General features: G+C 39.4%; 1 protein-coding gene across 1 annotated transcript; it reads left to right on the top strand.

Annotated features, from left to right (window-relative positions):
* Positions 1-2,467: 2,467 nt before the first annotated feature.
* On the top strand, positions 2,468-23,780 carry spsb1 (splA/ryanodine receptor domain and SOCS box containing 1). Its single transcript, XM_053643527.1, has 3 exons — positions 2,468-2,722; positions 19,463-20,345; positions 22,081-23,780. Exons 2-3 carry the CDS (start codon positions 19,652-19,654, stop codon positions 22,206-22,208), a joined length of 822 nt encoding a protein of 273 aa, XP_053499502.1. The 5' UTR covers positions 2,468-2,722; positions 19,463-19,651; the 3' UTR covers positions 22,209-23,780.
* Positions 23,781-25,202: the final 1,422 nt, after the last annotated feature.

The following is a 25,202-nucleotide window of genomic DNA, read 5'->3' as shown; positions in this document are numbered from 1 at the left end:
CAATACACAGGGAGTGTGACTATGTACAATGAAAGAATGGATTAGTTTAAATATCTTTGGTGACTGTGAGATTACCTCATGTTACATTTCCTTTAGACATGACCTAAGGACAGAACAGTGACAAAATTCGCCTCCAAATACCTCAAGCCTGACATCTATTTCTGAAAAGAAAGAGGTGCTTGTGCTGAGATCTCTGGAGGCTCTGGTGGGGAAACAGAGAGAGAATGAGTCACCCAGAGCTGAGGTCTGCATGTGTGTGGTAGCAATGAGGTGGCCAAAACCACGGACAACCAAACAGGACTGCACAGAGATGGAGTGTGTCCTGTGAAGGATTAAAGCTCCAAATACATGACTACTGTTTAAAAGCCAGGGTTATGTAAGTAAACTGAAGGAAAAACTTCAGCTTTTCATAGCAAATTATTACTGTACTCAGAAGAAAAAAATTACATCTAGAAACTCTGAAGGTACTTCAGGTTGTCCATCTGGGGAAAACTTTAAAGGTTGTTTGTAGAATCCTGCAATAAAGGTAGAAGCTAAGAAGCTACCCACAGATCACTTAAAGAACCCCTTTTACTAAGAGGGTAGGCATATTAGCAATTAATGGTCTGCTTGTGATGAGAATCTTGAAGCCTTTCTATCCTACAGATCAGTGCAAAAGTTTGCATCCCCCATGATTCATTGGAGGAAAAAGAAAAAAACAACATACCTTTATTAAAATAATAATAATAATAATAATAATAATAATAATAATAATAGCAAATGTCACATTTATCTCATTTATTTCATCCAAATGGTATGCTGACTTTTTTGTATTCAGAGTTTTGTAAAACTGAAACTACCGTATTTGGTACAACTCGTCTCATTCTTGTACCGTTCCTCTTGATCCTTTCCTAGGTGGCTTCCTGAAATGTGCAAAGCAACTGGGTTTTTGTAGCATTATTCATCAGAGTGTGTGTGTGTGTGTGTGTGTGTGTGTGTGTGTGTGTGTGTGTGTGACATCTTTATAGGTGATCAAAAGTGCAACATTGTTCATGTTCCCAGGCATTTCGGAGTCAATAACATTCTAGTATATGTGCTGGAACACCATTATTGTGATAAACAGTCATAGATATCAAAGCAAGTGCTGCCAACAAATAAAGCAGACAGTGTGAAATATAGGAATAATCCACCTTCCTGAATAGTGGGCATGCTATTGTTTCTGATGTGTAGTTCCTGATTAGGATGTTCTGTGTCTGAGTTGTGCACAGCCAGTCTGAACACAAGGGGACAGTAAAGCCTTTTTAACACTCCCGACACAGCACCACTGATTCCTATTAATCTCAACATTATTGCAAGAAGACTCCTTGGTCTCTCTGCTGCACAAGCCTCCTCACCAAAGGCATTTATATAATGCCTCAGACTGACTAAATTATCTTCTGGCAAAAACAGGGTCTCATTTTATTTCTTCCAGAAAACGAGACAACAGGCTTTAGCCAGGAAGGTGTGGCATTATTGTGAAAGGTTTGAGGATGAGTTCAGCAGGCCTTCAGACGGTTTAGACTGCTGTAATGAGCCTGGCTGCATGTTGAATCATTATGGAAAGCAGCCACTGTATTCAGGGAAATGCAGTGAGTCAACACAAGGGGGGCATGAGAACAGGTGGGCAGAGGTGGTAAAGTAGTCATCATGAAAGCGGATGTGTTGATATATAGTACACCTGTAGCTCGATATCTCACAGTTCTATTGTTTGCTTTAAGTAAACATGTGGGGCTAGAAAACATTATTCCCCCATTTGCACTCTCAGGAAAAAAATGTAATGTGTGATTTAGGGTATACGCTGTGGATAATACCTGGCCTGTGACAAAGAATTTTTTATTAAAGTATTTTTGCAAAATTAGGCCTGGATTACTAAAGGCCCCAAACTGGACTGGATCTGGGACAAATAGCTGATGGTGGTGTTGCTTAATATTTTTAGTTACCCAAGAACACAAATAGTATACTTTTAATTTTTTTCCCCCTTGGTACATAATTTTACTTTGAGGATCTCTGACATTATTTGAATTTGTATTTTTGGCTATACTTTTTGTACCTTGGGATTAACCATGCACCTGTAGAGTACATTTTCTCACAGTGTAACCCACATTTTTTGAAAATGTATTTTTATTTTACATTTATTTCTAGAGAAAATTAAATCTTGATCTTTTGTATGGTCTATTTCTAACCTACGCTCATTACCTGATCTACCGGTAGATGCTTTTAGAGAAACTCTCTATTATCGTGTGTCAAGCGTTGCCCTGAACCGCATCCTAGTAAGCAGACTTCAAATATTTCAGGAAAAATAGTACGCGACCAATTACACATACGACATTCTATAAATTGTTCCTATACACGATAAGTGCACTGTTAAGCAGGAATGACACACCATTTAGTACAGAAACGCGAGGCTTTGGAGCACTATTTAGTGAGGTAATAGCGATTTGGAACGCAGCCGGGTGGGCGGGTCTTAGCAGCTGGGAGCTATTTGACCACGTGACCTTAAGGGCTGGTTCTCTCGTTGTAGCAGCCATCATATCACCCTAATACAAGTCCTGATTTTTAAAAAAAAAAAAAAAAAAGCAAGCAGAGGCGCTGAGGAACAGGGCGGACAGCCATGGGTTTGCACGGGAATACAATTTAAAAAGCGCCTCTGAAAACGCTGCTAGATTTATGTTTCGTTTTCGTGTGTAGGCCACATCAGCTGCAGGTAAGTCAGTCTCTTTCTCTCTCTCACTCTCTCTGTGTTCGGCGCTATGTACACAAATTGCTTGGCTTTTGTTGAACTGGGATGTGTTTGTGTAGCCAGACGTTACATGGGTCATGTATCAGGCAAGCAAGCGAAAGCCAGTGTTTTCAATAGACACGGAACCATGTTAAATCATCCTGCTGAAAACGGACACCGAGACGCGGTAACGTCACTTTTGTAACAGGTTTGTCTTTAAATATAAACAACGAAGTCGAGTGCACGACATGAGCACTTCCTGTAATCGAGGAGGCACATTTCACCGGACCCATATTATTAGAGTAACACCTGGGACATTAGCGACAAGGGAACACTATAAACCCATCTCTGACCTCGATTCATTTAAACGATATAAAACCGAGCCCATTGGCATGGTAACGTTTTCGTTGTATTAGCTAGCTTCCCTGTTAGGACAGGTAAGCGCAACTTGTGCTGCTGTTGAATACTGCACGGTCGCGTTAAAACACGCCTCCTGTCGCAGGTTTTTTTTTTTTTTTTTTTTTTTTTTTTTAAAATCAAGCCCTCTGCCGTGGTAAATATCACACCTGTTCGGCTAACGAGCTCATTACTAGCCTAGATGTGTGTTTTTAGAGTGAGGTGTTTTGGCTACGACAGAGTTAAGATGAAGGATTTCTAAGACACGGTCATTACCTGATCTACCGGCTGATGCTTTCAAGAAACATGTAGCGTTCAAGTGCTACGTCGAATTCGACATCAATTTATTACTTACAACAAATATTACTTTGAAATAGTAACAGCACGTTGGACATAAGTCAACAGATATTAGTACAGCACTGTACTGTGACGTTTGTCACTGTTTGAAACGTTTCTTTAGTACTCCTTAAACTTCGTTGCAAAACGAAAATGCCGGCTTACTGCTTCGCTTTCGTTTTGAGTGGAGGGGATGAGACCCATCCTGTTTACTCTCCCCATAGCCTGGGGTTTACCAGGTTTACCATAGCCTGCTGTTTGATACACTTAATCAAATAAAAATATATATTTGTGGTTTTAAACTGAGCGTTTGGTATATACTAGAACCTGCTTTCATGCACAAAGCATGCTCTCAACTTCAGGGGAAAATAGTTTACCTCAGGTATGCTAAAGGGTTCTTCAGTTTGTCGCGTTGTAGAAACCTCTTAAAGGTTCTACACAGAAACCTATCAGAGGTTTTCCCTTTCAGAAAAGCTTTTTCAAGTATAGCTAGAAACCCTCTTGGACTATGCGGAGAACCCTTGAGGAAATCCCTCCCTCTCCCATGAGTGTAGGATGTTCCATTGTGTTTTCAGAGATTTGTCAGTTGCTGGTTCTTTCAGGTTAGACGATTTGTCAGTAATTAAACATCACCACTATCTATAGACCTGATAAGATGAGGGTGTTTAGTCTTTCTTGTCACCGATAACATGCTTGGTTTGAAACGGAGCTGCTATGAAGAGTCTGTACATGTTGCAGGTTCTTTCTTTTACACTACAGACTGGGTTAATGCTTTACTATTTTGAGTAATAGCCAGTCACTATTTGAGGCGCCTTCTGATTTCAGTCAGTGTTCGAGGTTCCTTCGGGTTTCTGATCATCTCGAATTATGTGGTCCAACATGTTAGCCTGAAAGAGCAACTCTAGTGACCTGTACTCCTGCTGTGCCACCCTTATCATGCTCATGGACACATACTTTCCAACATAGTATGATGGTACATTTGTTTTATGATTAACCATGATCTTGGTATTATTATTATTATTATTATTATTATTATTATTATAAAACAATATCGCACGATCAAGTGCGGTATACTGTATATCAGCAAGGATGTGATTCGGCTGTAGGCATGAAGCTGCAGGCTGATAATTCAGTATAACTGCACGATTTTTCGAGTTTGATGGTGCTTTTAAACAACGGATATATAAACAAGAAATTAACCTCCAGTGACTGACATTTGGGACACAATAATCCCAAACGTTTTGTTTTTCCTCCACTAGTTGAAATGGATCCCAAATCAGCCACACTCGCTTTATAGCACATTGTCTAGCCGGCTAGCTAGCTCACATTGATTTCCCACTAAAGGTGCTACTGGTAGAATTGGCTTCTTATTTTTTTTTCCATCACCATGTGATGAGTTTTCATATTTTAATTCATAAGTTATATTCATGAAAAATTGTATCGTTTGTCTTGTCTGCTGATGATGTTACGAACACTACTGTAGTAACCGTTTTGAACTAGGAAGTGGAACACTGACGAGTGGTGTGATGCACTGATGAGTGAAACGTCCCAGTGAGGTGGTACTAAATGTAAGCAAGCACTCCTGGAACATCGCTCGAAGCAATCACATTAGTGGAGCAGAACTAACTGTTGTATAATATTGTACCTTTTGTTGAAGAATGAATGGAAGAAACTTGTAACCCCAAAGTCCTGGAATGCATCAGTTACATTTAATAGCTTTTCTCCACTTCCACTGTAGAAATAGCATTTGAAAAACTGTACTGGTTAATGAAACGATACATTTGAGGCATGATTTCCACAGCTCTTTCTAGTTAGTGTCTGGACAGTTTCAATGAAACGAACCTTGTCCCAGTTCATGGTGACATCATGGCATTTAACGGGAATCTAACATCATGTCAGTTTTTGGGCAATACACTGGTATAAGAACATTACTTTTATATGAAAATACAAGCCTGCAGTTGCGTCTTCTTTTTAGTTGCATTTTACGTAGTTTCGTTGGTGTTGCACATAAAGAAAGGACAAGCTTTCTCTTGTCACCCGAGTGAGCAGTCGAACTCTTAAAGGAACATTTATCTTGGACCTCTGCAGTGTGTCAAAGCTTACAGTACACAAAGATTCAGGTTTGTTACAGGGTTCACTTGCACAATGCAGGTGACTGCGGTATAAATATTGTGAAAGGCAATACTGCGATAACTGTAAAAAAAATTTGTTTTGTGCAGGCCTAGATTGATCATATTCAGCGTTTTGAATATGTATCATAATAGCATTTTGTTTGATTTTTATGGCTTATTGTTCACATTTAACTTATTGGCCAGCTATTAAAGTATCTTGACCTGCCATCAAGTCTCAGCCCTTAGCAGGAAAATTACTGGTATTAGTGGCAGTTTTGTAAACTGCTATGCTGCAACATTAGGTATGATCAGTGTGACAGTAGTGGATCCTGTTGGTGCTATTTCTGGTACTATTTACAATGCAATAACTTGTTTTATTATATATTTTTTAAATGACAAGGCACCTTGGCTGCCTTAATACCCATACAATAATAATAATATTTATAATGACAATACAATTTTTATTTTTTTTTTATCTCAGAGGTGGCAGTAAAAAATTGCAAAATACTAATAAAAATATAAAGATTATAAACAACCTTTTTTCAAAACAAAACTAGGCAATGGCTGTTTTACTTTAACTTAACTCGTGAGGGGGGGGGGGGGGGGGGAGAAGTGCACCTGTCACAGTGCTCAGTGCTCACCGGACTGAAGTGCTCTGCTTTGCGTTAGCAATTTTTAAAATTATTTAATGGTTTTATTTTTTATGTTTGCATAATCTACTTAAGACAATAACATGCTTTTTGTATAAGCTAGGCATGATGTCTGCGTACAGCAAGGGCTCATAGTGCCTTGTCCCACCAAGCTCTTTCAACCAGCACAGCTCAATAGCTGTGGTTTTAGAACAATCTAATCTACAATAAATCTGTAAATAAATACAAAAAATAATCTACAATTCATGTGGGATATCACATTGCCCAACATAATGTTCAGTTCTTTTAACATGTTGGAATACTTGAGTCTTGATACAATTTGCATGAAATAAATCAGTAAATGCATGTACGTACTGTATACACTGCTAATTTATGCAGTTATCCAGACGGTCAATCATGTGGCAGCAGCATAATACACAAATGCAGATCAAGCAGATACAGTTCAAGCTCTTCAATTAATGTTCACATCAAACATCAGAATGGGGAAAAAGTGTGCTCTGTGATTTTTAACCGTGGTATGGCTGGTTTGAGAGTTTCAGAAATTGCCGATCTCCTGGGAATTTCACACATACCTGTCTCTAGAGTTTACACAGAATGTTTGATGTGAACATTTAACTGAAGCTTTTGGCCTGTATCTGCATGATTTTATGCATTGTGCTGCTGCCACATGATTGGCTGGTCGGATAACTGCATAAATGAGCAGGTGTTCCTATTAAAGTGGACGGTGAGTGTATTCCCAGGGAGTAACTGCAGTGTACTTCAAAAGTCCGTTATCAACTGCTGAAGCTAAGTGCAATGTAATATAAAATTCAAAACATAATAGGAAAAGGTTTCTTTTCTATATGTACAATTATTACTGAAGTGCACTTCCTGGATTTTGTGTGTGTGTGTGGCGGAGCCGGATTGGTTAGCAGTTGTTTTGTAATGTTACTTTGTTTACTGTGTCTGAGGTTTTAGTTTCTGATGCCAGGCCAAATACAGGCCTGCCTTTCTGAGTTATGTAACTGGAATAAATTAGTGAAAACTCATTAGGTTAACAAGATTTTGGGGTTCAGTATTCAGCACTCACTGAGGCCTATTGAGTGTCGATCTTCCACTAAGCTGATTTGAGCTCTAGTGCAGTCACGTGTGCTTGTAGCCTGAACTGGTTGACTTCATATGGTGGAAGCTTGTGTGTGGGTTTTTTATTTTATTTTATTTTAAAAAGGTAAGCAGACTTTCTCTCCAATGTTTAGTCCGCATTTTAACGAGTGTTGATCCTCTGAAAGTCTAATACTGTGAAATTGTGCGGTGAGGCATATGATGAACCACAGATCCATCGAGAACGGGTGTAACCAACACACCTTTTACTGTAATGAATATATGACAAAGGTATTGTATGCTTGGATATTTGCTCTGCTTTTAATTCATTTTTCTGAAGCTAAGATTACAACACAAGAGAATAATGAATAATAAAACACATTTTCTGCAAGACACTTGCATCAGATTGAAAGCAGCATTTGGAAAGCTGCTTTTTCCTTTTCTTGAATGTGAATTTATGGTAAACTGAGTAAACCGTGTACCCAGTGGTCAGTAAAAAAACAAAACAAAACTCCAGTCGTAAAACTCAATGTCTGATACTCTCAAAGTTGACATAAAATATATAATTTTTTCTAATAACAAAGTAACATTTATACTTTATTATTATTATTATTTAATTAATTAATTTATTTTTAAACAATAAATCAGGAAAACCATGCAGTTTTCCTTAAATGTCTTTCATCAAGGTCCTAAAATAGGTACCATCTTATTAATTATATTGACATTAATAAAAAGGAACTATTAGAATTTAGACCAGCCTGGCTAATTGACAATGAGCACATTCATACATTCATTTTGAATTAATATTACAAATATATTATATTATAAATATTATAAAACCGGGTTCTACAGTTCACTTCCTCCAGGTGCTCAGGACAAGATTACATGCTCAGGCCCATGTAATACAACAGGCTCATACAACATTCTTTTCTATCAAAAAACTTTTAATATAATTTATCTAAATAAACTGTTTCCATGCATTTGTTTTGTTCTTGCATGTGAATGCTAATTGCGTAACAAATGTGGAAGTTGGATTTATCATAAAGCTTGCCTCGGGTGTTAACACTTTTTGCAGGACTACCAGACCGGTGAAATGTAAAAGTTTTTGGCTAACATGAGACTAAGCTAGTTTGGTGTTTGTAGCCAAGGGGAGGCACAATTAAGCTATCATTGTATGGGTTTAGCTGCTACAGTGTCATGCAGAGTATGTTAGCTGTCCTTATGCTCTGCTTGTATCATGTTCACGTAACTTGGAACTCGTATAGACATTTACACACCTTGTTTTCCTGCACAGCATGAGAGGATGTTAGTGTTTCAGTTTCTTTACTGGAAAAAAAAAATCAGCATATATACATTTTTCTCCTCACATTAACTGACTATGAGCTAGCATTTGGCAGAATTGAGACATGTCCGCCAATAAGACAGGTGTATTTCCTGTTTCCGTATTGTCCTGTAAATCCTGCCTGATCTGTCTTGCCTTAATCCACTGAGGAAAAAATGCAACACTCTGTTCACTGAAAATACAAAATTACAACACTGCATGTTCTTTTATTGCCATTCAGTTACACACTACACATTGTATTTCCGCTCCAAGTGGAAAATTATTTTGGGGCTAAAGAAAAAATCTTTGGGTGTACAGCTCCGACTACCCAGGCCAGGTTACACCCTTGCTCAGGCTGTTAGTTTTCTTTGTTTATTTTTAATTTTTAATTTTTTTTTTTTAAATTAATGTGCCCAGCAGACAAGTAAGCTATTGGCTTGTGCAAAACAAAAGCATTTATTTGGTATGCATATTTAAACTCTATGGTGCTGTAACTGTAGTGGACGCTACTCGTTCTGAATCCCGCTGCCTGCTTCAGTACATACATCAGCTTTTGCTAGTCTGATTGTTTCGCTTACATAGATGCGTACAAGCTGTTCAGAATTTGTGATGTGCTCCCTCAGAAATGACAGTAACAGGAATTTATGTACTTATTTGTGTCTATGCTTAACCAGCTAATGACATTATGATGGCTACTGTTTATGTATGTGTATGTATGTATGTATGTATGTATGTATGGAAAGATGAGATTCAACTTTGTCATTGTGCAGTGTACATGTACAGAGACCTTGAAATGCCGTTAGCCCCTGACCTGAAATGCAAATAGCAATAAATGACAAGTTAAATAAAAGTATTTACAGTAGCAGTAAGGTGCAAGATTATGAACAGCAGTGGCAGTTGTAAACTGTAATTCTGAAAAGTACAATAGTAAAAAAAAGTTCTTGTGCAAAGTTGTGTGTGTATATATAATTTATTTGTGTATGTGTACATTATATTTTAATCATGTCCACAGTGTGGTGAACATTTCTGCTGAATATGCCAGAATTTTTGCTTAGTTTTTCATTGTAAATGTGTGAGGTTTCTGTGTAATTACTTAACAATGGTTTCCCAAAGACAGATGGCAGTCAGATGTAATATCAGTATCGCATACTGTTTGATATTAGGTTAAGGTTGATGAATTAGTGCTGATATGAGGCATTAACTAGGTTGTGTTGGAATAAAGGACTAAAAGAATATATTTGAAGACACGTTTTTGTGCCACTGATTCTTCGTATTGGGCGAGGATTCCTTGATTGAGGATACTCTTCTAGGGTTCAACAAAGAACCTGTATATGGTTCCCTTAGAGGCACGACCAGAGAACAAACAACGGGTCTTATTTAACAATTTGGGTACAAACGGATTTATGTGTAAATCGTCTGTATGAACATTTACACACACAATTTGGTATTCACGAAAGTTGCTTGCATTCGGGACAAACTCTGGTATCTTGCACCCGTGTGTGTGTGTGTATTTATGCATAAGATGGCTAATTAATGTAAACTTTGATTCAACTTTGAATCTTATAAATTGCAATGAGTGACTGCATCTTTATGTACGGAATATGCGGTCAAGTTCAAATCGTCTATTTGTGCGCACACATTAAATACTTTTTTTAGACCTGTTGTTTCATAAAGGCTTAAATGACATTAAGGAAATATTGTGTACATGTATAAAAGAACAGCGAGTCGACCGAAATCCATTTTAAGACCATCTATTAAGATGAATTGGCAGTGTATAAAGGAGGATGTACTGGTCTGTGCAGATGGGAGCTAGACGCAAAGGCAGTGCAAGTGGCAGCAATAGTATTACTGGAAGAGTCGGCCCATGATGCCCTTAGGAGGCAACAGATATTTAGAGACTAGTATGACTTAAAAAACACAAAACACACACACCCTTTCCTGAGTGGGTGAATACGTCTAGTCCATTTGCCACAGCATTTGGTCAGTTTTAATAAGCTTTGTCATGGTTTTGCCTCCCCCATTAGCAGAGAAACGGTAATACATGAGACAAAAGTACTTCAATCTCTGCCGCAGGGAAATTCTTCTGTTTTGGCCATTTTTTATAATAATAATAATAATAATAATAATAATAATAATAAACTTTTATATAGCACCTTTTAAAGCAGCACTTTACACAATAAGAAAATGTCAAGGAAAAAAAAGCACGGATAAAAACAAAAAACAGACTGGAATAAAAAATGGTTAAAACCATTTAAGAAAAAGCTAACCTAAAAAAAGAGATTTTAGGTTGGATTTAAAAATGCTCAAATTTGGTGTGTCTCTAATATGAGCAGGGAGTGCATTCCAGAGTCTAGGAGCATAGGACGAGAAAGCCCTGTCCCCTACAGATCTCAGCCGTGTCTGTGGGACAGCCAGTAAACCAGCTTGAGAGGAGCGAAAATGACGCTTGGGAGCATCATTAATTTATTGTCCGTTTTGCGCTTTCTTCTCTATGAACTTGGCCTTTTTATTAAGTTTTGTGGGCCTCACCAAATGCTAATCAGCGGTGGAGTACACGCGTCTGGCCATTTACAGGTGACTTGTCATATGTTGATAATTGCCAGTGAATATGAAAGAAAGTCGTACTCGTGTTTACTAAACTTCTGTAAATCTGGCGTAAACTTTTTAGTTCGATTTGGCTCACGCAAACTTTCACACACAACTTTAATCAGAGGTTGAAGACTGAGGCCAGTTGCTGTCACATTTCACCATCGCAAACACTTTTTTAAATCATTTTTTATTTTCCCCTCCACCTTAATCACAAGCACTTTTTCATGACCGTTCACTGTAAAACTGTCGACAGAAGTTCTTATTCTGTATCTTGTGTGAAATTCTGAAAGCTTCTTGAGGCTGCTATAGATCATTTGATGGCATTTGGTCAAGTTAAATACTGACATCATCTCTTTATCTCAGCACTGATCTGCATATCTGTTGCTAGAATTATTAGGAAATGAGAGTTTCAGACCAGGTTCTTCTTATCTGCAGCTGCTTTTGGCTGTGTGTTGATTAATATAACAGGCTTGAGGAGAACTGTTACTTACTCTCTGGGAAATATTTGAGGGATTTCATGCAGGAAGTTTTGTAACGATGTGTGTGTGTGTGTGTGTGTAGATGGATATGGATATAGAAAGAACTAGGATGGTTATAAGCTGTTTGTCTTTGTCTTTGTATCTGCGACAGTGCTGGTTGGATTTGGATGGTTCTTTTGAGAAACTGCTGACCTTGCCTGACTGAGACAGTGTGTCTGAAGAGGTAGACATCGATCTCCATTATGTTTCCAAATTTGAGCAAAGTTTATAGCGGATGTGGGTCGGAAAAGTGTCCCGTAGGGTAGGTAGCATGTATCTAAGAGTGTTATTGAGTTATTCTACTTATTATCCTGTTTTACTCGTTACTTGTAGAACGTATTAAATTAAAAAAAAACAAAAAAAAAAACAAGTAGGTCTATAAATAATATCTTCTTGAACCTGATGTTCCCTTAGTGGAAATTTTCCGGAAGAAAAAGCTCTAGGGCTTCAATAAGGATCCGGGATTTTATTGCCGACATTTAAATAATCAGCGTAATATGTGAATAGTTTCATGTTCCCTGAATAAGTCCCTGGCTGCAAAAAGTTTTAGACTGTACAAGTAGTGATTTTTGTCGTAGATGCACATTATGCATAATTCATTTAATTTGTATAGCGTTTTTCAATAACTCCAACGGTCACGATGCATAACAAATGTTGCATACAAGAAGCTGAGATTATAGTTGGCTACATAATACACTTGAGCACTGATCTGGAGATGGAATTTAAAAAAAAAACAACATTATGCAAGTATATGACTGTAACTGTTATATGGTGTTAATTAACTGTTTAAAATGTAAACCGTTCCATTACATAAACACAAGATCATTCGTCTTTATTGCACTAGGAGTATTGTGACTTTGTGGAATTTTCCATTCTTTAATGGCATCACTTTCATAAATGTACACATGGTGAAGCTAATGCTGTTTTGGGATTCAGTTAGGAAGACTGCTCAGTGTCTCCAACTTTTTGAGCGACTGCAGAGAAATGCAGTTCCATCCTTTACAAATAACTTAACATTAAGTAAAACGATGTGTGAAGTGAAACTAATAGGAAATATAGTTGCGTGCTGGGTTATTATAAGCCATTGACCTTGTTTTCTGGCACCTGCTGGTGAACTTCTGAGACACTTCACTGAGGTGATTAGGGGTAGGTGATAAGATCTGCTATTCTTATGGCAAGCAGTAATGTCGTAATATGGCAAAAGATTAAACGAACTTGCATGTTTCAGAAAGTTCTAGATGCATCTAAAATTTTATTTATTTATTTTTTGGTAGAGGAAGCCTATAAAACAACCAGTTGTTATTGTCTCTAAACTCAGTTCGGGGTGATGATGGCTAAAATGATCATTCAGCTTTTTTATTCATCGTCTTATTTTAAATCAAGAGACAAAAACAAAATCCTTTAAATTCCATCTACACACTGTTTTAAATGAAATGCAGTTAGACTCAAATCTGTGTTTACCATTACAGCAGACAACTACATTTGGGAAAAAAACTAAACAAATGGAGAGTTTATGATTCACTGCGTTCGTGTCAGTAAAAGTGGTCTCTTATGTTGGGAAGTCAACTAACTGTGTGTGGTTGTACTATTTCAGTCAGTGGCTTTAAACACCTAGGTCAGTGTCATTTTGTGCCACATCTAGGACATATATATTCTTCCCTTTACCTTTGTGCCATTTTTCTGGCACAGCTGCATGCTGGTTTGTCTAAATACTCCACAGTGTAGGCTTTAGTCATTATTCTTTATAAGCTTGTTCTTGAATGTGTTGAATTTAAAATGTCATTTTGTGTGTAGTGCCTTCATTATGATGTCTCCACCACTAATGATGGTGGATGGCTGCACTATTCACTGCCTGTGAGTGTACGGGTTTGGACTTGCTCTTTTGTGTTGTGTGTTTTTTTTTTTTTTTTTTTTTTTTTGGTCTTGTCATTCAGTTGAAGCTGAATGATTCGATGCCAATGCTTTTGTGGTTTGCAGCTGGTGTTACTGCTTTGCATGTTCTCTGTGGTTGTGAGCAAGTTGGCTGCTGAGCATCAAGAGTATTTTTGAATGCATGGTAAAAGTTCATCCATGGACCATTAAACCTTGTGGAACATGACTTTTCAGAATAAAATGAGTAATATATCATTAGTTTATATCCAACAAATATTTGATATACACCTTCTAATATGTGATATACACCCCAATTATTTTATGTATATGCTTCCTATTAGGAGTGAGCGATATGGCAAATACGTGATCACGTTACTTAGACATTCAGTCCCTCCAGGATTACACGATCACCGAAATTAAGGCAAAATTTAGCAATTTCCGCAGTATTCGGAGGAGATTGCAATTTTTCAAAACTACAGCAGATTTGGGCCAAGACGCATCATTCAGCCAAAGCCCTCATTGATTCACGTGCATCGAACGAGTACAGCTAAAAGGTCTACCAAAAAACTGTGCAAAACAATTTCGTACGATTACAGTTTCACCAATTCAAGTAGTTTTCTGCATAACAGCACAAACTCTGCAAGTTGCATCAAAAATTTTGTAAAAAAGCCGCAGCAAAATCAAGCATTTTTAAAATCAGCATAAAAATATTTAAATTCCGCAAAATCCTGTAAGGAATGGACATTTTTGTACATGATTTACATCACAATATTTTGGTTTGCAAATTAAGTCCAGCAAATCTATAACATTGCATTTATGAAATAAAGGAGAAAATTATACAGAGTTTAGGAAAGGTCTACAAAAAGTTTCAACAAAAACATTTGGTATTAGAAAGGAGGAATTAGATTGAATTACTTAACCGCATTTCGTGTAGGAAGGTGGAAGTGTCTTTCTTTTGATAGCGGGCAGCTTCTAAAAGTTGTAATGTATTCTGACTGTGTACTGGAGATGAGCACTACTTTTGATTTTCATTTAATTTTCACCATATTCTGCATGTTTTGAACTGATTGACGAAGGAAGAAAATGAAACTGTGCAGTCTCTGCTACTTTCTCAAGTGCATGCAGTTGAGATGTTTGTACAGTGTTTATTCATGTTGAGATTGGATCGTCCAGTCACCTTTAAATCATAAGGGGACAAATTGGAGATGAGTCATGCAAGCACTTCACTTTAATCCATCTCTTTGGAAAAGTTCAAAAGCTGCGAATGTTTCCCAGACAGTGCAATTCTGTATAATCTTCCACAGATGAGGCCATAGCTAAAATTGCAACATGCTTATCCCAGTCAAAGCATACCCTTTTATTTATATGGACAATAATAAAATATGCACGTTCACACATCAGGGTGTTCTGTCTCCTAACTAACCTGTATAGCTGAGGTCTGCCTAATGTTCAGAAAAACTCTGTGCGTTCTGAAGTTTGTTTCGGTCAGCCCTCGGAAACAGTTCTGATGACATGTAATGTTTGGTGCTGAAGATATAAAGCAAGAATTACTGCAGCAAAAATATGAATGCGTGTTCACCTTTTTAAAGTTCCGATATCGTTTGTCTAAGGTTCGACAGATATTTCTTGAAATGTGATATGCAGCAAAATGCTTAGGCACTCTTTAAAATAAATTTTAAAAAAAGTCTGCTCCACTGATTTGATTGACTGACTTGCAAGCAATTATGTTGCAACAGTTTAGCCAGTCACCTCACTTTTAGGAGATGTGTAGAGGCATCAAAGAGCTCCGAGTGGTGATTCAGCAGCAATTTGCTCGGTGCGTCTTGTGAGGATATGAGTCCTACAACTGTCACTTCTTAATAGCGGGTGAAGACGCTTCATCACTTTGGGTGTGTGCCTAAAAAAAAAAAAAAAAAGTGAGCGTGCCCTTTCAGAGTTTGATTTGACAGTTGTGCATGTATGTGTTAGCTCAGTGTGATGGAATGGGACCATTATGACTGCGCCCGTTTTGGAGTTGTTGGACTCGTCTAGTGAGGGACTTTGCTTGCGCAGCGTGTGCTTTTCTCACGGCTGCTGTGTAGGCAGCTGTGTGCCCCAGCGAGTATGCTGGTATGTGACTAAATTGCGTTATTGCTTTAATCCAGGGTGAGCCCAAGTTCATCTGACGTTCAGTGAAAGGACTCCTCGCCTTCAAAAAGCATTCTCATGTTTCAACTTTTTCTCCCCGCCAAAAAACCACTACCATTTTTAATAAACAACCTTTTTTCTTGCCACTGTTCAGGCATGCTTAGGTCTAGGAGGTTGTCTTTTTTTCTTTTTTTTTTTCTTTTAAAAAAATAAATAAAGAGCCTGTTTTTCAAAAGCGAACCTTTTTTTTTTTTTTTTTTTTTTTTTTTTTTTGAACTGAGATAAAGGTTAGCCATTGTTCAATCACCAAGTTGATTTTTATAACTAATCAGCAAAAGTAGATGCTCTTTTCAGCGATTGTTGTGAAACTGCACAGATGTGCCAGACGTTGTTCTAGGATTTAGACATTTAGCATGAGGTTGTTATAAATGGATTCTGTGAGGACTCTTAAAACTGATGTGCATTCACTGTGAAATGTAATAAAACTAGTTTGACTGGAGCACATATGATTTGGGGGGGAGCTCAGTCGGAGTTGATCTGAATATTTAGAAGGGTTTTGTGTTGCATCACATTTCACAGAATGCTTCTTATATGGAGTCTGTGGTTAGACTAATTGACTTGGGCAGGTAGATGTGAGACCTATGAGGAAGTGAGTCAGCAAAACTTGATGCTCTGGTGGAATTGCTCGGCAGGATTTTATTTATTTATTTATTTATTTATTTTTGTCCTTATGAGCATGGCTTAAAGTCTTTTAAAACAAATTGGATTATGCAGTGCAGTGCAACTCATACAGGCAAAAAAGAAAGAAAGAAATACGATAAAATGCAGTCATCTAAAAGCTCTTATACCAAAATTAATAGTTTTGGTTTGTTGGTTATTTGGCATAATTAAATGAACTGCTTGAAAAAATGGCTGTGGGGTGCATGTCTGAAAAGCTTATTGGTAACGGGTATAGTGGTTGAAAAAAGAAAGCTAACCATTGCCAAATCTCCTGAGCATTGACAACAGAGCTGGTGCTGAATGAATGAATGAATGAATGAATAAATAACTAGTTCATTGCTCCAAATATCCAGAGCATAACTGAGCCAAAGGTCTGTCTAGTAGCTTTTTGAATGAATCACAATTATGATTCACTCCCTGCCCTTGGGTTGGTTCAGATTTGAATCACTTTCTCGCTGCAGAGTTCACTTGGAAGCGGTCCAAGACCACCTTGCTCAGACGGTCTCTGACCGGCTGTTTTGGTCCGCACCAGGGTGCGATTTGCTGTGTTCTCGCCTGACCAAACAAACCACACCGATGGAGAAAATACACCCCACTCTTGCTTCACACAAACCTCCAAATGAGGGACTCTGTGTTTTCCGTTCATTATGCGATCAATCTGAAATAAAACTTTAGAATTTTTGCATGTGCTACTATTTTCCCATCTACTTTTTTCAATCAGTCTCTCATTTGCATAAATTGAAGTGAGGTGTTCGCAGCTGATGGACTGTAACTGAAACGCCCTTTACTAAGCATTTCCCTTGAAGTGGTTTGGGCAAGTTTGTACCAGACTCCAATTGTGTGTTATTGAAAAACATCTCACACATTTTATTTACACAGATTTGGTATATTTGGCATTGATTGATTTTATATTCCGTTTGATGAGTTAGCAAATGGGTAAAACATTTAAGACAAAAAACAAGCATTTTAGCAGTTGCTACAGCAACTGCAAGTATATAAACACCCCTCCTTTTCCCCTGTAAACAGACTTGTTTAAGCTCCAGAGTAAAGGAAATCAAACTCGAGGAAATATGCTGTTTGCTTGCCACTTTACCATGTCTGTCTAGGTGGGACATTTCTGTCTTCACCATGATTTGCCATCCTCTACCTTCCCAGTCTCGCACTCTCAGATATCTGTAAGATGCCTCGAGTGTGTGAATGCAACATGTCCATGCTACAGAACCTGTTTCAGCTTTGTGCTGCATTGTTGGAAAGGAAGTATGTTGCAACTGCTGTTAATTTATAATAATTTGGTCTGATTTAGCTTAGCACTCTTCCTCCAGTCCCATTCTTTGCTCAGTTGGTCTTCAGTTCTATAACTCTATTAAAGGCACGGCCAATAGACTGCTTTATAGAGGAAAGTGGCACCAATTTGGCACGTCACACTTTTAATTTAGTTCCAGGAAAGCCCCTATTAGCATCAGTATTAAAATGTGGTCTTGGTGGTTAAGACAAAAGCTGCCAGTGTTCCCCAGACCCTGCAAATCCACACAACGTCCTGTGCATTTCAATCAGTTCCCCACATACGAGGCCAGGCGCTGTGACCAGCAGGAGCCGCAGCCCTCAGGTACCAAAATAAACCTGCCGAAGTGACTCCACAGCATGGTGTCACTTCCATGTGTCGTGCTCTCCCACTCCGACGAGCTCCTTGGCCACAATACTTCTGGCGTGTTGTCGTTATGTTTGGGGAATCTTCTTTCAGAATTGTTTTATAGTTCATATAGTTGATGGCCTTTTTTTTTTTTTTTTTTTTTGTATGTTTTCATGTCGCTGTAGCGGAAGGGAATGTTTAAACTGTTGAGTTGCAAATTAACATGTTTCTTACTTTTTAAAGGTTGGACAGCCATTAAAAAAAACGCTATTGTCTGTATTTGCAAATTCGCCACCCACCCACTCGCTTGCTTGTTTTTTCTCTCGCTCGGTCAGACCATCACCGGAGAGGCATGACCCATTTAAATGGTTGTTTACTTGTATCAGAACAAGGACCAAGACGCTCCTCAATGAACTCTTGTCTACAATTCAATTAGGACTTGGCGCCTTGGGTTGTCCCGTATTTAACATAGAAGGACTTGGTTCTCTTTATGTCTTTGCTTTCACATAGAACTGTTATGAACAGTGTGAAGAAATTCTGCCGTGTGTGTGTGTGTGTGTGTGTATGTATAGAGTAGGACTGCGGATAAAGATATCACAGCCTGCACTGGTAAATGTAGACTCCCTATGTAATGAGGTTTTGTCATCTTTTTCTGCCACGGCCTGTCTGGGAGCCAGACAGAATATTGCTGCTTGTGGCTTTTCCTGAAAACAACACCACTGCATATTATATATTTTTAAAGCCAGACATGTTATTGCTTTTCCCGTTATCTTCTGCCTAGACAAGCTTGAAAGAGGAAATGGCTTGCCTTCTCTCTGTCCTCCTTATTTCCTTATTTATTGAAAAATTTGTTGCGACTGTGCTGAATGTAGTAAGGAGTAGTGGTTTGTGTGCATTGCCATGTGATGTGATGTAATGTTACAGTGAGAAATCCCCCAGACGCATTAACTGTAGTGGAATATTCACAAGGGGGACATGTGAAAAGCAAGATTCTCTGAGGCTACACTGCTTTCATTACATCTTTTTGTGAATGAAGTCTCAAAGGAGCATGAATGTGAATCTCTTGGTAATTTATTAGTAGCCAGGCATAGAATCCAAATCCGAACACCTCTGTGTGGAGAGTAATTGGGATTTTACAGATGTGCATAAATCTTTTTTAAAAAAAAAAAAAAAAAAAAAAAAACCACTTTGCATTGAGACTAGCAGAATGCAACTGACACCGTTATGAAACCACTATTGTTATATAACACCTGCATAACACACATTTGCACGTGTGGCTCAGTGGAAGAGACCGTTTGCGTCCATGTTTAACGTTTGTTTGACTTTGAATGCGAATATCAGTCATGTTTGCCTTGTTCTTTTTTGCTTATTACAGGTGGGGAAATTGGTGCCTTCTTTGCCCTGTTTTTGTGGCACCTCTTGATCCAGAACCATCACGACTCTTGAGGTCTGTGGTGGGGCCGAGTTAAAGGAGCGGAACCCCGGCCATCTTTGCTGCTTGCCACTCCTTGCTGGGTTTTGAGGCGGGAAGGAGACTCCAGGCACCAACTGAACCACCCAGAGCATGGGGCAAAAGGTTCCAGGGGGCATCAAGACCGTGGACATGCGGGATCCCACGAGCCGGCCGCTGAAGCTGCAGCTGCAGGCCCTGGACTACAGCAAACCACCACGGTTGGACATGCTACTGGACATGCCGCCTGCCTCCAGCACAGTGCAGATGCAACACTCGTGGAACAACGACGACCGCTCACTTAACATCTTCGTCAAAGAGGACAACAAGCTCATTTTCCATCGGCACCCGGTGGCGCAGAGTACGGACGCCATACGCGGTCGTGTCGGCTACACACGTGGCCTTCACGTCTGGGAGATCTCCTGGGCCCTGCGTCAGCGTGGCACTCACGCTGTAGTGGGCGTGGCCAGCGGGGAGGCCCCTCTGCACTCGGTAGGATACACAGCACTGGTCGGGAACAACAACGAGTCCTGGGGCTGGGACCTGGGCCGAAACAAACTCTACCATGATGGCAAAAATCAGCCCAGCAAGACCTACCCAGCCTTCCTGGAGCCGGACGAGACCTTTGTTGTCCCAGATTCATTTCTGGTGGTGTTGGACATGGATGAGGGCACTTTAAGTTTCATCGTAGATGGACAGTATTTGGGAGTGGCTTTTCAAGGACTGAAGGGCAGGAAATTGTACCCTGTTGTAAGTGCAGTTTGGGGACACTGTGAAATCAGAATCCGGTACATCAATGGACTTGATCGTAAGTACTGCGTGGGTTTTTTTTTTCTTTTCCCTCTCGGTGCTGTCCGTCTATAGAAACTTACACTGTTAATGCTTGCAAATATCAGAAAGCTTATTTAGTCTAGCCACGGTCTTAAGACTCATTCTGTCACTGCTGTGAAGGGTTAGGAATGAATCGTATTCTGATATTTGACATCATTATTTAAATGAAACTCAAGGCTATTTCTTTTATGTCTGTAGTAAACCCACCACATGCAAAATTCATGCTAAGCCAGTTCTCATGAGTCTCGTACTACTTTAACATGTCTACTGCTCTAGGAAGCTTCTGTAACAGGACTTTACCCAATGACCCACATACAGCTCTGTATGAATAAACCACTTAATAGTTCAACTCTGAGGTAACAGGGGAAACATTTCAAGTGGGTGGTTTGATGACGTGTTTCTCATCTACAAGAGCTGTAATATAAAATGCAGTTTGTAATGAGGACCTGTAAATGTACAGTGGTGCTGCAGTCTTTGATTAACCGGGATGGAAGCCCTCAAATCGAAGCTGTGATGCGTCTGAGGAATTAATACTAGTAATAAAGCGGCATGCAATGAACTTGTGTTTCACTAGTGTGAACTTGTGTTTCACTCCTAGTGCTTTAGGAGTTACCTAACCTCATGAGCTAGGGGAAATTAACTGAACTGGTAAAAACATGCCTGGCTGGGGAAAAAAACCCCAAAACAAACCCATTCAGTCAGTCTGAATTTAATTCAGAGTTGGTTGAGAAGTCCAGTGTTTTCTCAAGGGTGTGAATTGACCTGTCTGTGGAGTCCTGCTGCCTGAGTTTAGATAGAACTCTGTTTGTAATTATTGTAATAACGTAACCCTAAATTTGAAAAGTTTTTTTAAAAAAATGAATGAATGTTCTTGTAATTACTATTAAGGTGCTTAGTTTTTCACTAAGTGACTTTTAAAGTGGTACAAAAAAAACCCCCTCGTGTTCAGTCAAGCTTTGCACGATGATATTTGAATGATGTCATTGTAGTATGGTCCAACAACGTGAGAGACGCAGCTGAGTACGAGCAGTCTAGCCAGTTCTTTGCAGTCTCCCCATAAACACCCTGTTTTGCAAAGGAAACGGTCTCCTGACCACCAATTGCATCCTGTCTAATCAAACCCATGTCCGTCATCCCACCGGTGCTTTGTGCGTCCTCAGACGGTGAAAAGGCTCTTAAACGGCCTCCCTTCAGGGGATCGAGTGAGTCGACTGTTTTGTTTTGTAAGAACATTTTAATGATGGTCTGACTTCAGGAAGATGCTTTTAATGCAGCCTTAATGTGCCACATCAGCTCAGGATGCAGGTGTCTGTGTGTTTTTCGTCCTCTCCCGTGAGATTAGCTGGCTGAGAGAACACAGCCAGTGCATTACTCAGCCTCTAGAGTCACCGGCCTTGGCTGACAGTGAATCCGGGCCCTCAGTCATAGCATTTGTAATGTGTTTCCTTCAGCGCAGAGTGAATTGGACGAAAGCCTAAACATGTCGCTGCGTATATATAATGTTTCCCTCTCTGGAGTGCAGTTTGTGAGGTTATAAGTAAGTGCAGTGTAGCAGGTGGTACAGTGAGAACCAAGATGAAACACAGATGATGTAGCGGAAACCGACTGAAAGCCTTATTTTGGGGGAATTTGTTCTTATCGTGAAGGTGTGTGGGTTTTGCGTGTTTGGTTTGTAACATTCTGTTTTTTTCTTCTTCTGTTTGTCCCTACAGCTGAGCCCTTGCCTCTCATGGACCTGTGCAGACGTTCAGTGAGATTAGCATTGGGCCGGGAGCGACTGACCGAAATACATGGACTTCCTTTACCCGCCTCTCTCAAGAACTACCTACTCTATCAATGATAATAGGAGTGCCTTTACTTATTGTAAGGCAGAGTGGCAATTCTCTCTGGGATGCGTTTATTATTATTATTTTTTTTTTTCCTGACAGACTCGTTTTCTTAACTGCTTTTCTCCTCACTTTGGATTTTGGTACTTTGGGACTTTTTTTTTTGTTTTTACACCAAGGACGCCTCGGTCTCACATTTGAAGTGTTTATGGTCATGTTTTGCGTCCACTTCTTAAAACTCTTGTTTCTGTGGCTTGCTTCAGTCATGTCATGTCATGTCATGTCGTATACTGAATACACAATGGGAGACGCACTGAACCCTGTGACACGAGCTGTCCCAGAAAAGAACAACGTGACTGGATGGAGAAGTGCAACGAGTTTGAAACCTCAGATGTTTGCCATAATGGTTGCCTCTTTTTGTAGGTTTTTATTTTAATTTTTTTTTTCTAATAAATTAGAAGTACATGGAGATGTGTGACCGGTTTAGCTTTTTGAATGCGGTATGCTGGATATAGAATTGTAATTGGTCTACTTGGGCATCAGTGATGTACCTGCAAACCTTTATGAATTTGAGTTTATGAATTTAGAGCTGTTTTTAAAGTTTTTAATCTCCTATTCATTTCTGTCCCTCTCAGAATTGGCAGGAGAGATGCAACTGAATGCAAAGTTCAAGACAGAGGGTGTTTTTTTTTTTTTTTTTTTTTTTTTTTTTTTTAAAAGCAAGATGCAAATATAAGTTGACTCATTGTAGCAGACTGAGTGCGTGGCAATGGCTTTCCCCCTTTCCTCTTGGTGGGTTAAATATAGCTTGGTGTTAGCTCTAGCAGCCCTAGCTGTCTGGCTTGGGGAAACGGGCTTTGACCTCCTGTGTGTATATAATGGAGGTTGAAAGGCTAGCACTTGCACGACATTACACAGCTAGCATGTTCTAATAGCCTGCCTCGTTGCTCCTACAGCCAACATGTCCTTTCCGCAGTTAACACTGTAATATCTGAAGTGCCTGCCCATGGGAGTTTAGAGAAAGAGCCATGATTTTAAATAAAAAGAAGGATGGCATCACTGTGAAACTCTGCAACATTCACAAACAATAGTAAAAGCAGCAGGCTGTTTGGCGGTTGGTCTCTTCCCCCCCCCCCCCTTTTCTTTTAATAATTGCCTCCCAGTCAGTTTCTCTGTAGTTGTACCCAACCTTTAATTTTGCCATGTTTGTGAGAAATGTTGTTTTTAATCTGAGTCAGCGTTGAGAAGAAGGGTTAATGGTCCGGAAGTGAGTTAAAGTGCATATGTTGTGACACTACTGTAACGTGCCTTGCCCATGAGCTAACCATTGACTCCCCTATTGTCGATGGGGGGGACATTGATATACTGAAGCGGAAACGTTCAAGTTTCTTTGCCCAGCCCATTCTCAGTTTACTGCGTAATCTCGTTTTTAGATGTGCAAATGTAGTTTCCTGTCTGGCATCCAGCTTGCTGGGTGATGCTCAGCTTTCTGTTCTTGTGTCCTTCCTGCCTGCAGACCGCCACCCTCTTTATTAAGTGTTGTAGATAATGTTGATGACTGTCTAATAAAGTTTATTATGAATGAGCAGTTTCTCTGTGTTTTTTATTTTATTTTTTTAAGATTCATGAAAAGTTAGTAAAAGGCCAACATGATTTTGTTCCTCATGAAATGTTTATTATTATTATTATTATTATTATTATTATTATTATTATTATTATTTTAATGATGAGTCTTTAAAGAGAGCTGGTTATTTAAAAAAAAAACAATGGCTTAAAGATTAGTTTAACTCTGTTCTAATTAGTCTACATTTGGAACAGATCACTGCATTAATGATACTGCAGGAAAGTATCTGGTATACTGCAGTGAAGTGTCTGGTATCAGGGAGTTAGCAGGGCAAAGCCAGCTCTGCTTTTCAATGATGAAGACCTCAACACAAGGTATCATTTTTGGCAACCACATCAATTTATTTGCTGTTTATAAATAAATAAATAAATAAATATACACACAGTATCTCACAAAAGTGAGTACACCCCTCACATTTTTGTAAATATTTGATTATATCTTTTCATGTGACAACACTGAAGAAATGACACTTTGATGCAATGTAAGGTAGTGAGTGTACAGCTTGTGTAACAGTGTAAATTTGCTGTCCCCTCAAAGTGTAACTCAACACACAGCCATTAATGTCTAAACTGCTGGCAACAAAAGTGAGTACACCCCTAAGTGAAAATGTCCAAATTGGGCCCAAAGTGTCAATATTTTGTGTGGCCACAATTATTTTCCAGCACTGCCTTAACCCTCTTGGGCATGGAGTTCACCAGAGCTTCACAGGTTGCCACTGGAGTCCTCTTCCACTCCTCCATGATGACATCACGGAGCTGGTGGATGTTATAGACCTTGTGCTCCTCCACCTTCCGTTTGAGGATGCCCCACAGATGCTCAATAGGGTTTAGGTCTGGAGACATGCTTGGGCAGTCCATCACCTTCACCCTCAGCTTCTTTAGCAAGGCAGTGGTCATCTTGGAGGTGTGTTTGGGGTCATTATCATGCTGGGATCATGCTCTGCTTCAGTGTGTCACGGTACATGTTGGCATTCATGGTTCCCTCAATGAACTGTAGCTCCCCAGTGCCGGCAGCACTCATGCAGCCCCAGACCATGACACTCCCATCACCATGCTTGACTGTAGGCAAGACACACTTGTCTTTGTACACCTCACCTGGTTGCTGCCACACACGCTTGACACCATCTGAACTAAAGTTTATCTTGGTCTCATCAGACCACAGGACATGGTCTCAGTAATCCATGTCCTTAGTCTGCTTGTCTTCAGCAAACTGTTTGCGGGCTTTCTTGTGCATCATCTTTACATTTTACAAATGGAGACACTTTGGGACTGTTGCTACTCTACCAAGAAGTGGGTGCCCAGTCAAAATGACACCAAGAGCACAACGAAGACTCATCAGTGAGGTAAAGAAACAACCCCGAATGACAGCCAAAGATTTCAAGGCA

The sequence above is a fragment of the Ictalurus furcatus genome, chromosome 15, assembly GCF_023375685.1.
Source record: "Ictalurus furcatus strain D&B chromosome 15, Billie_1.0, whole genome shotgun sequence".
Lineage (NCBI taxonomy): Eukaryota > Metazoa > Chordata > Actinopteri > Siluriformes > Ictaluridae > Ictalurus > Ictalurus furcatus.
Note: the sequence above shows the minus strand (reverse complement) of the source record. Positions and strands in the feature narration are given on the sequence as shown.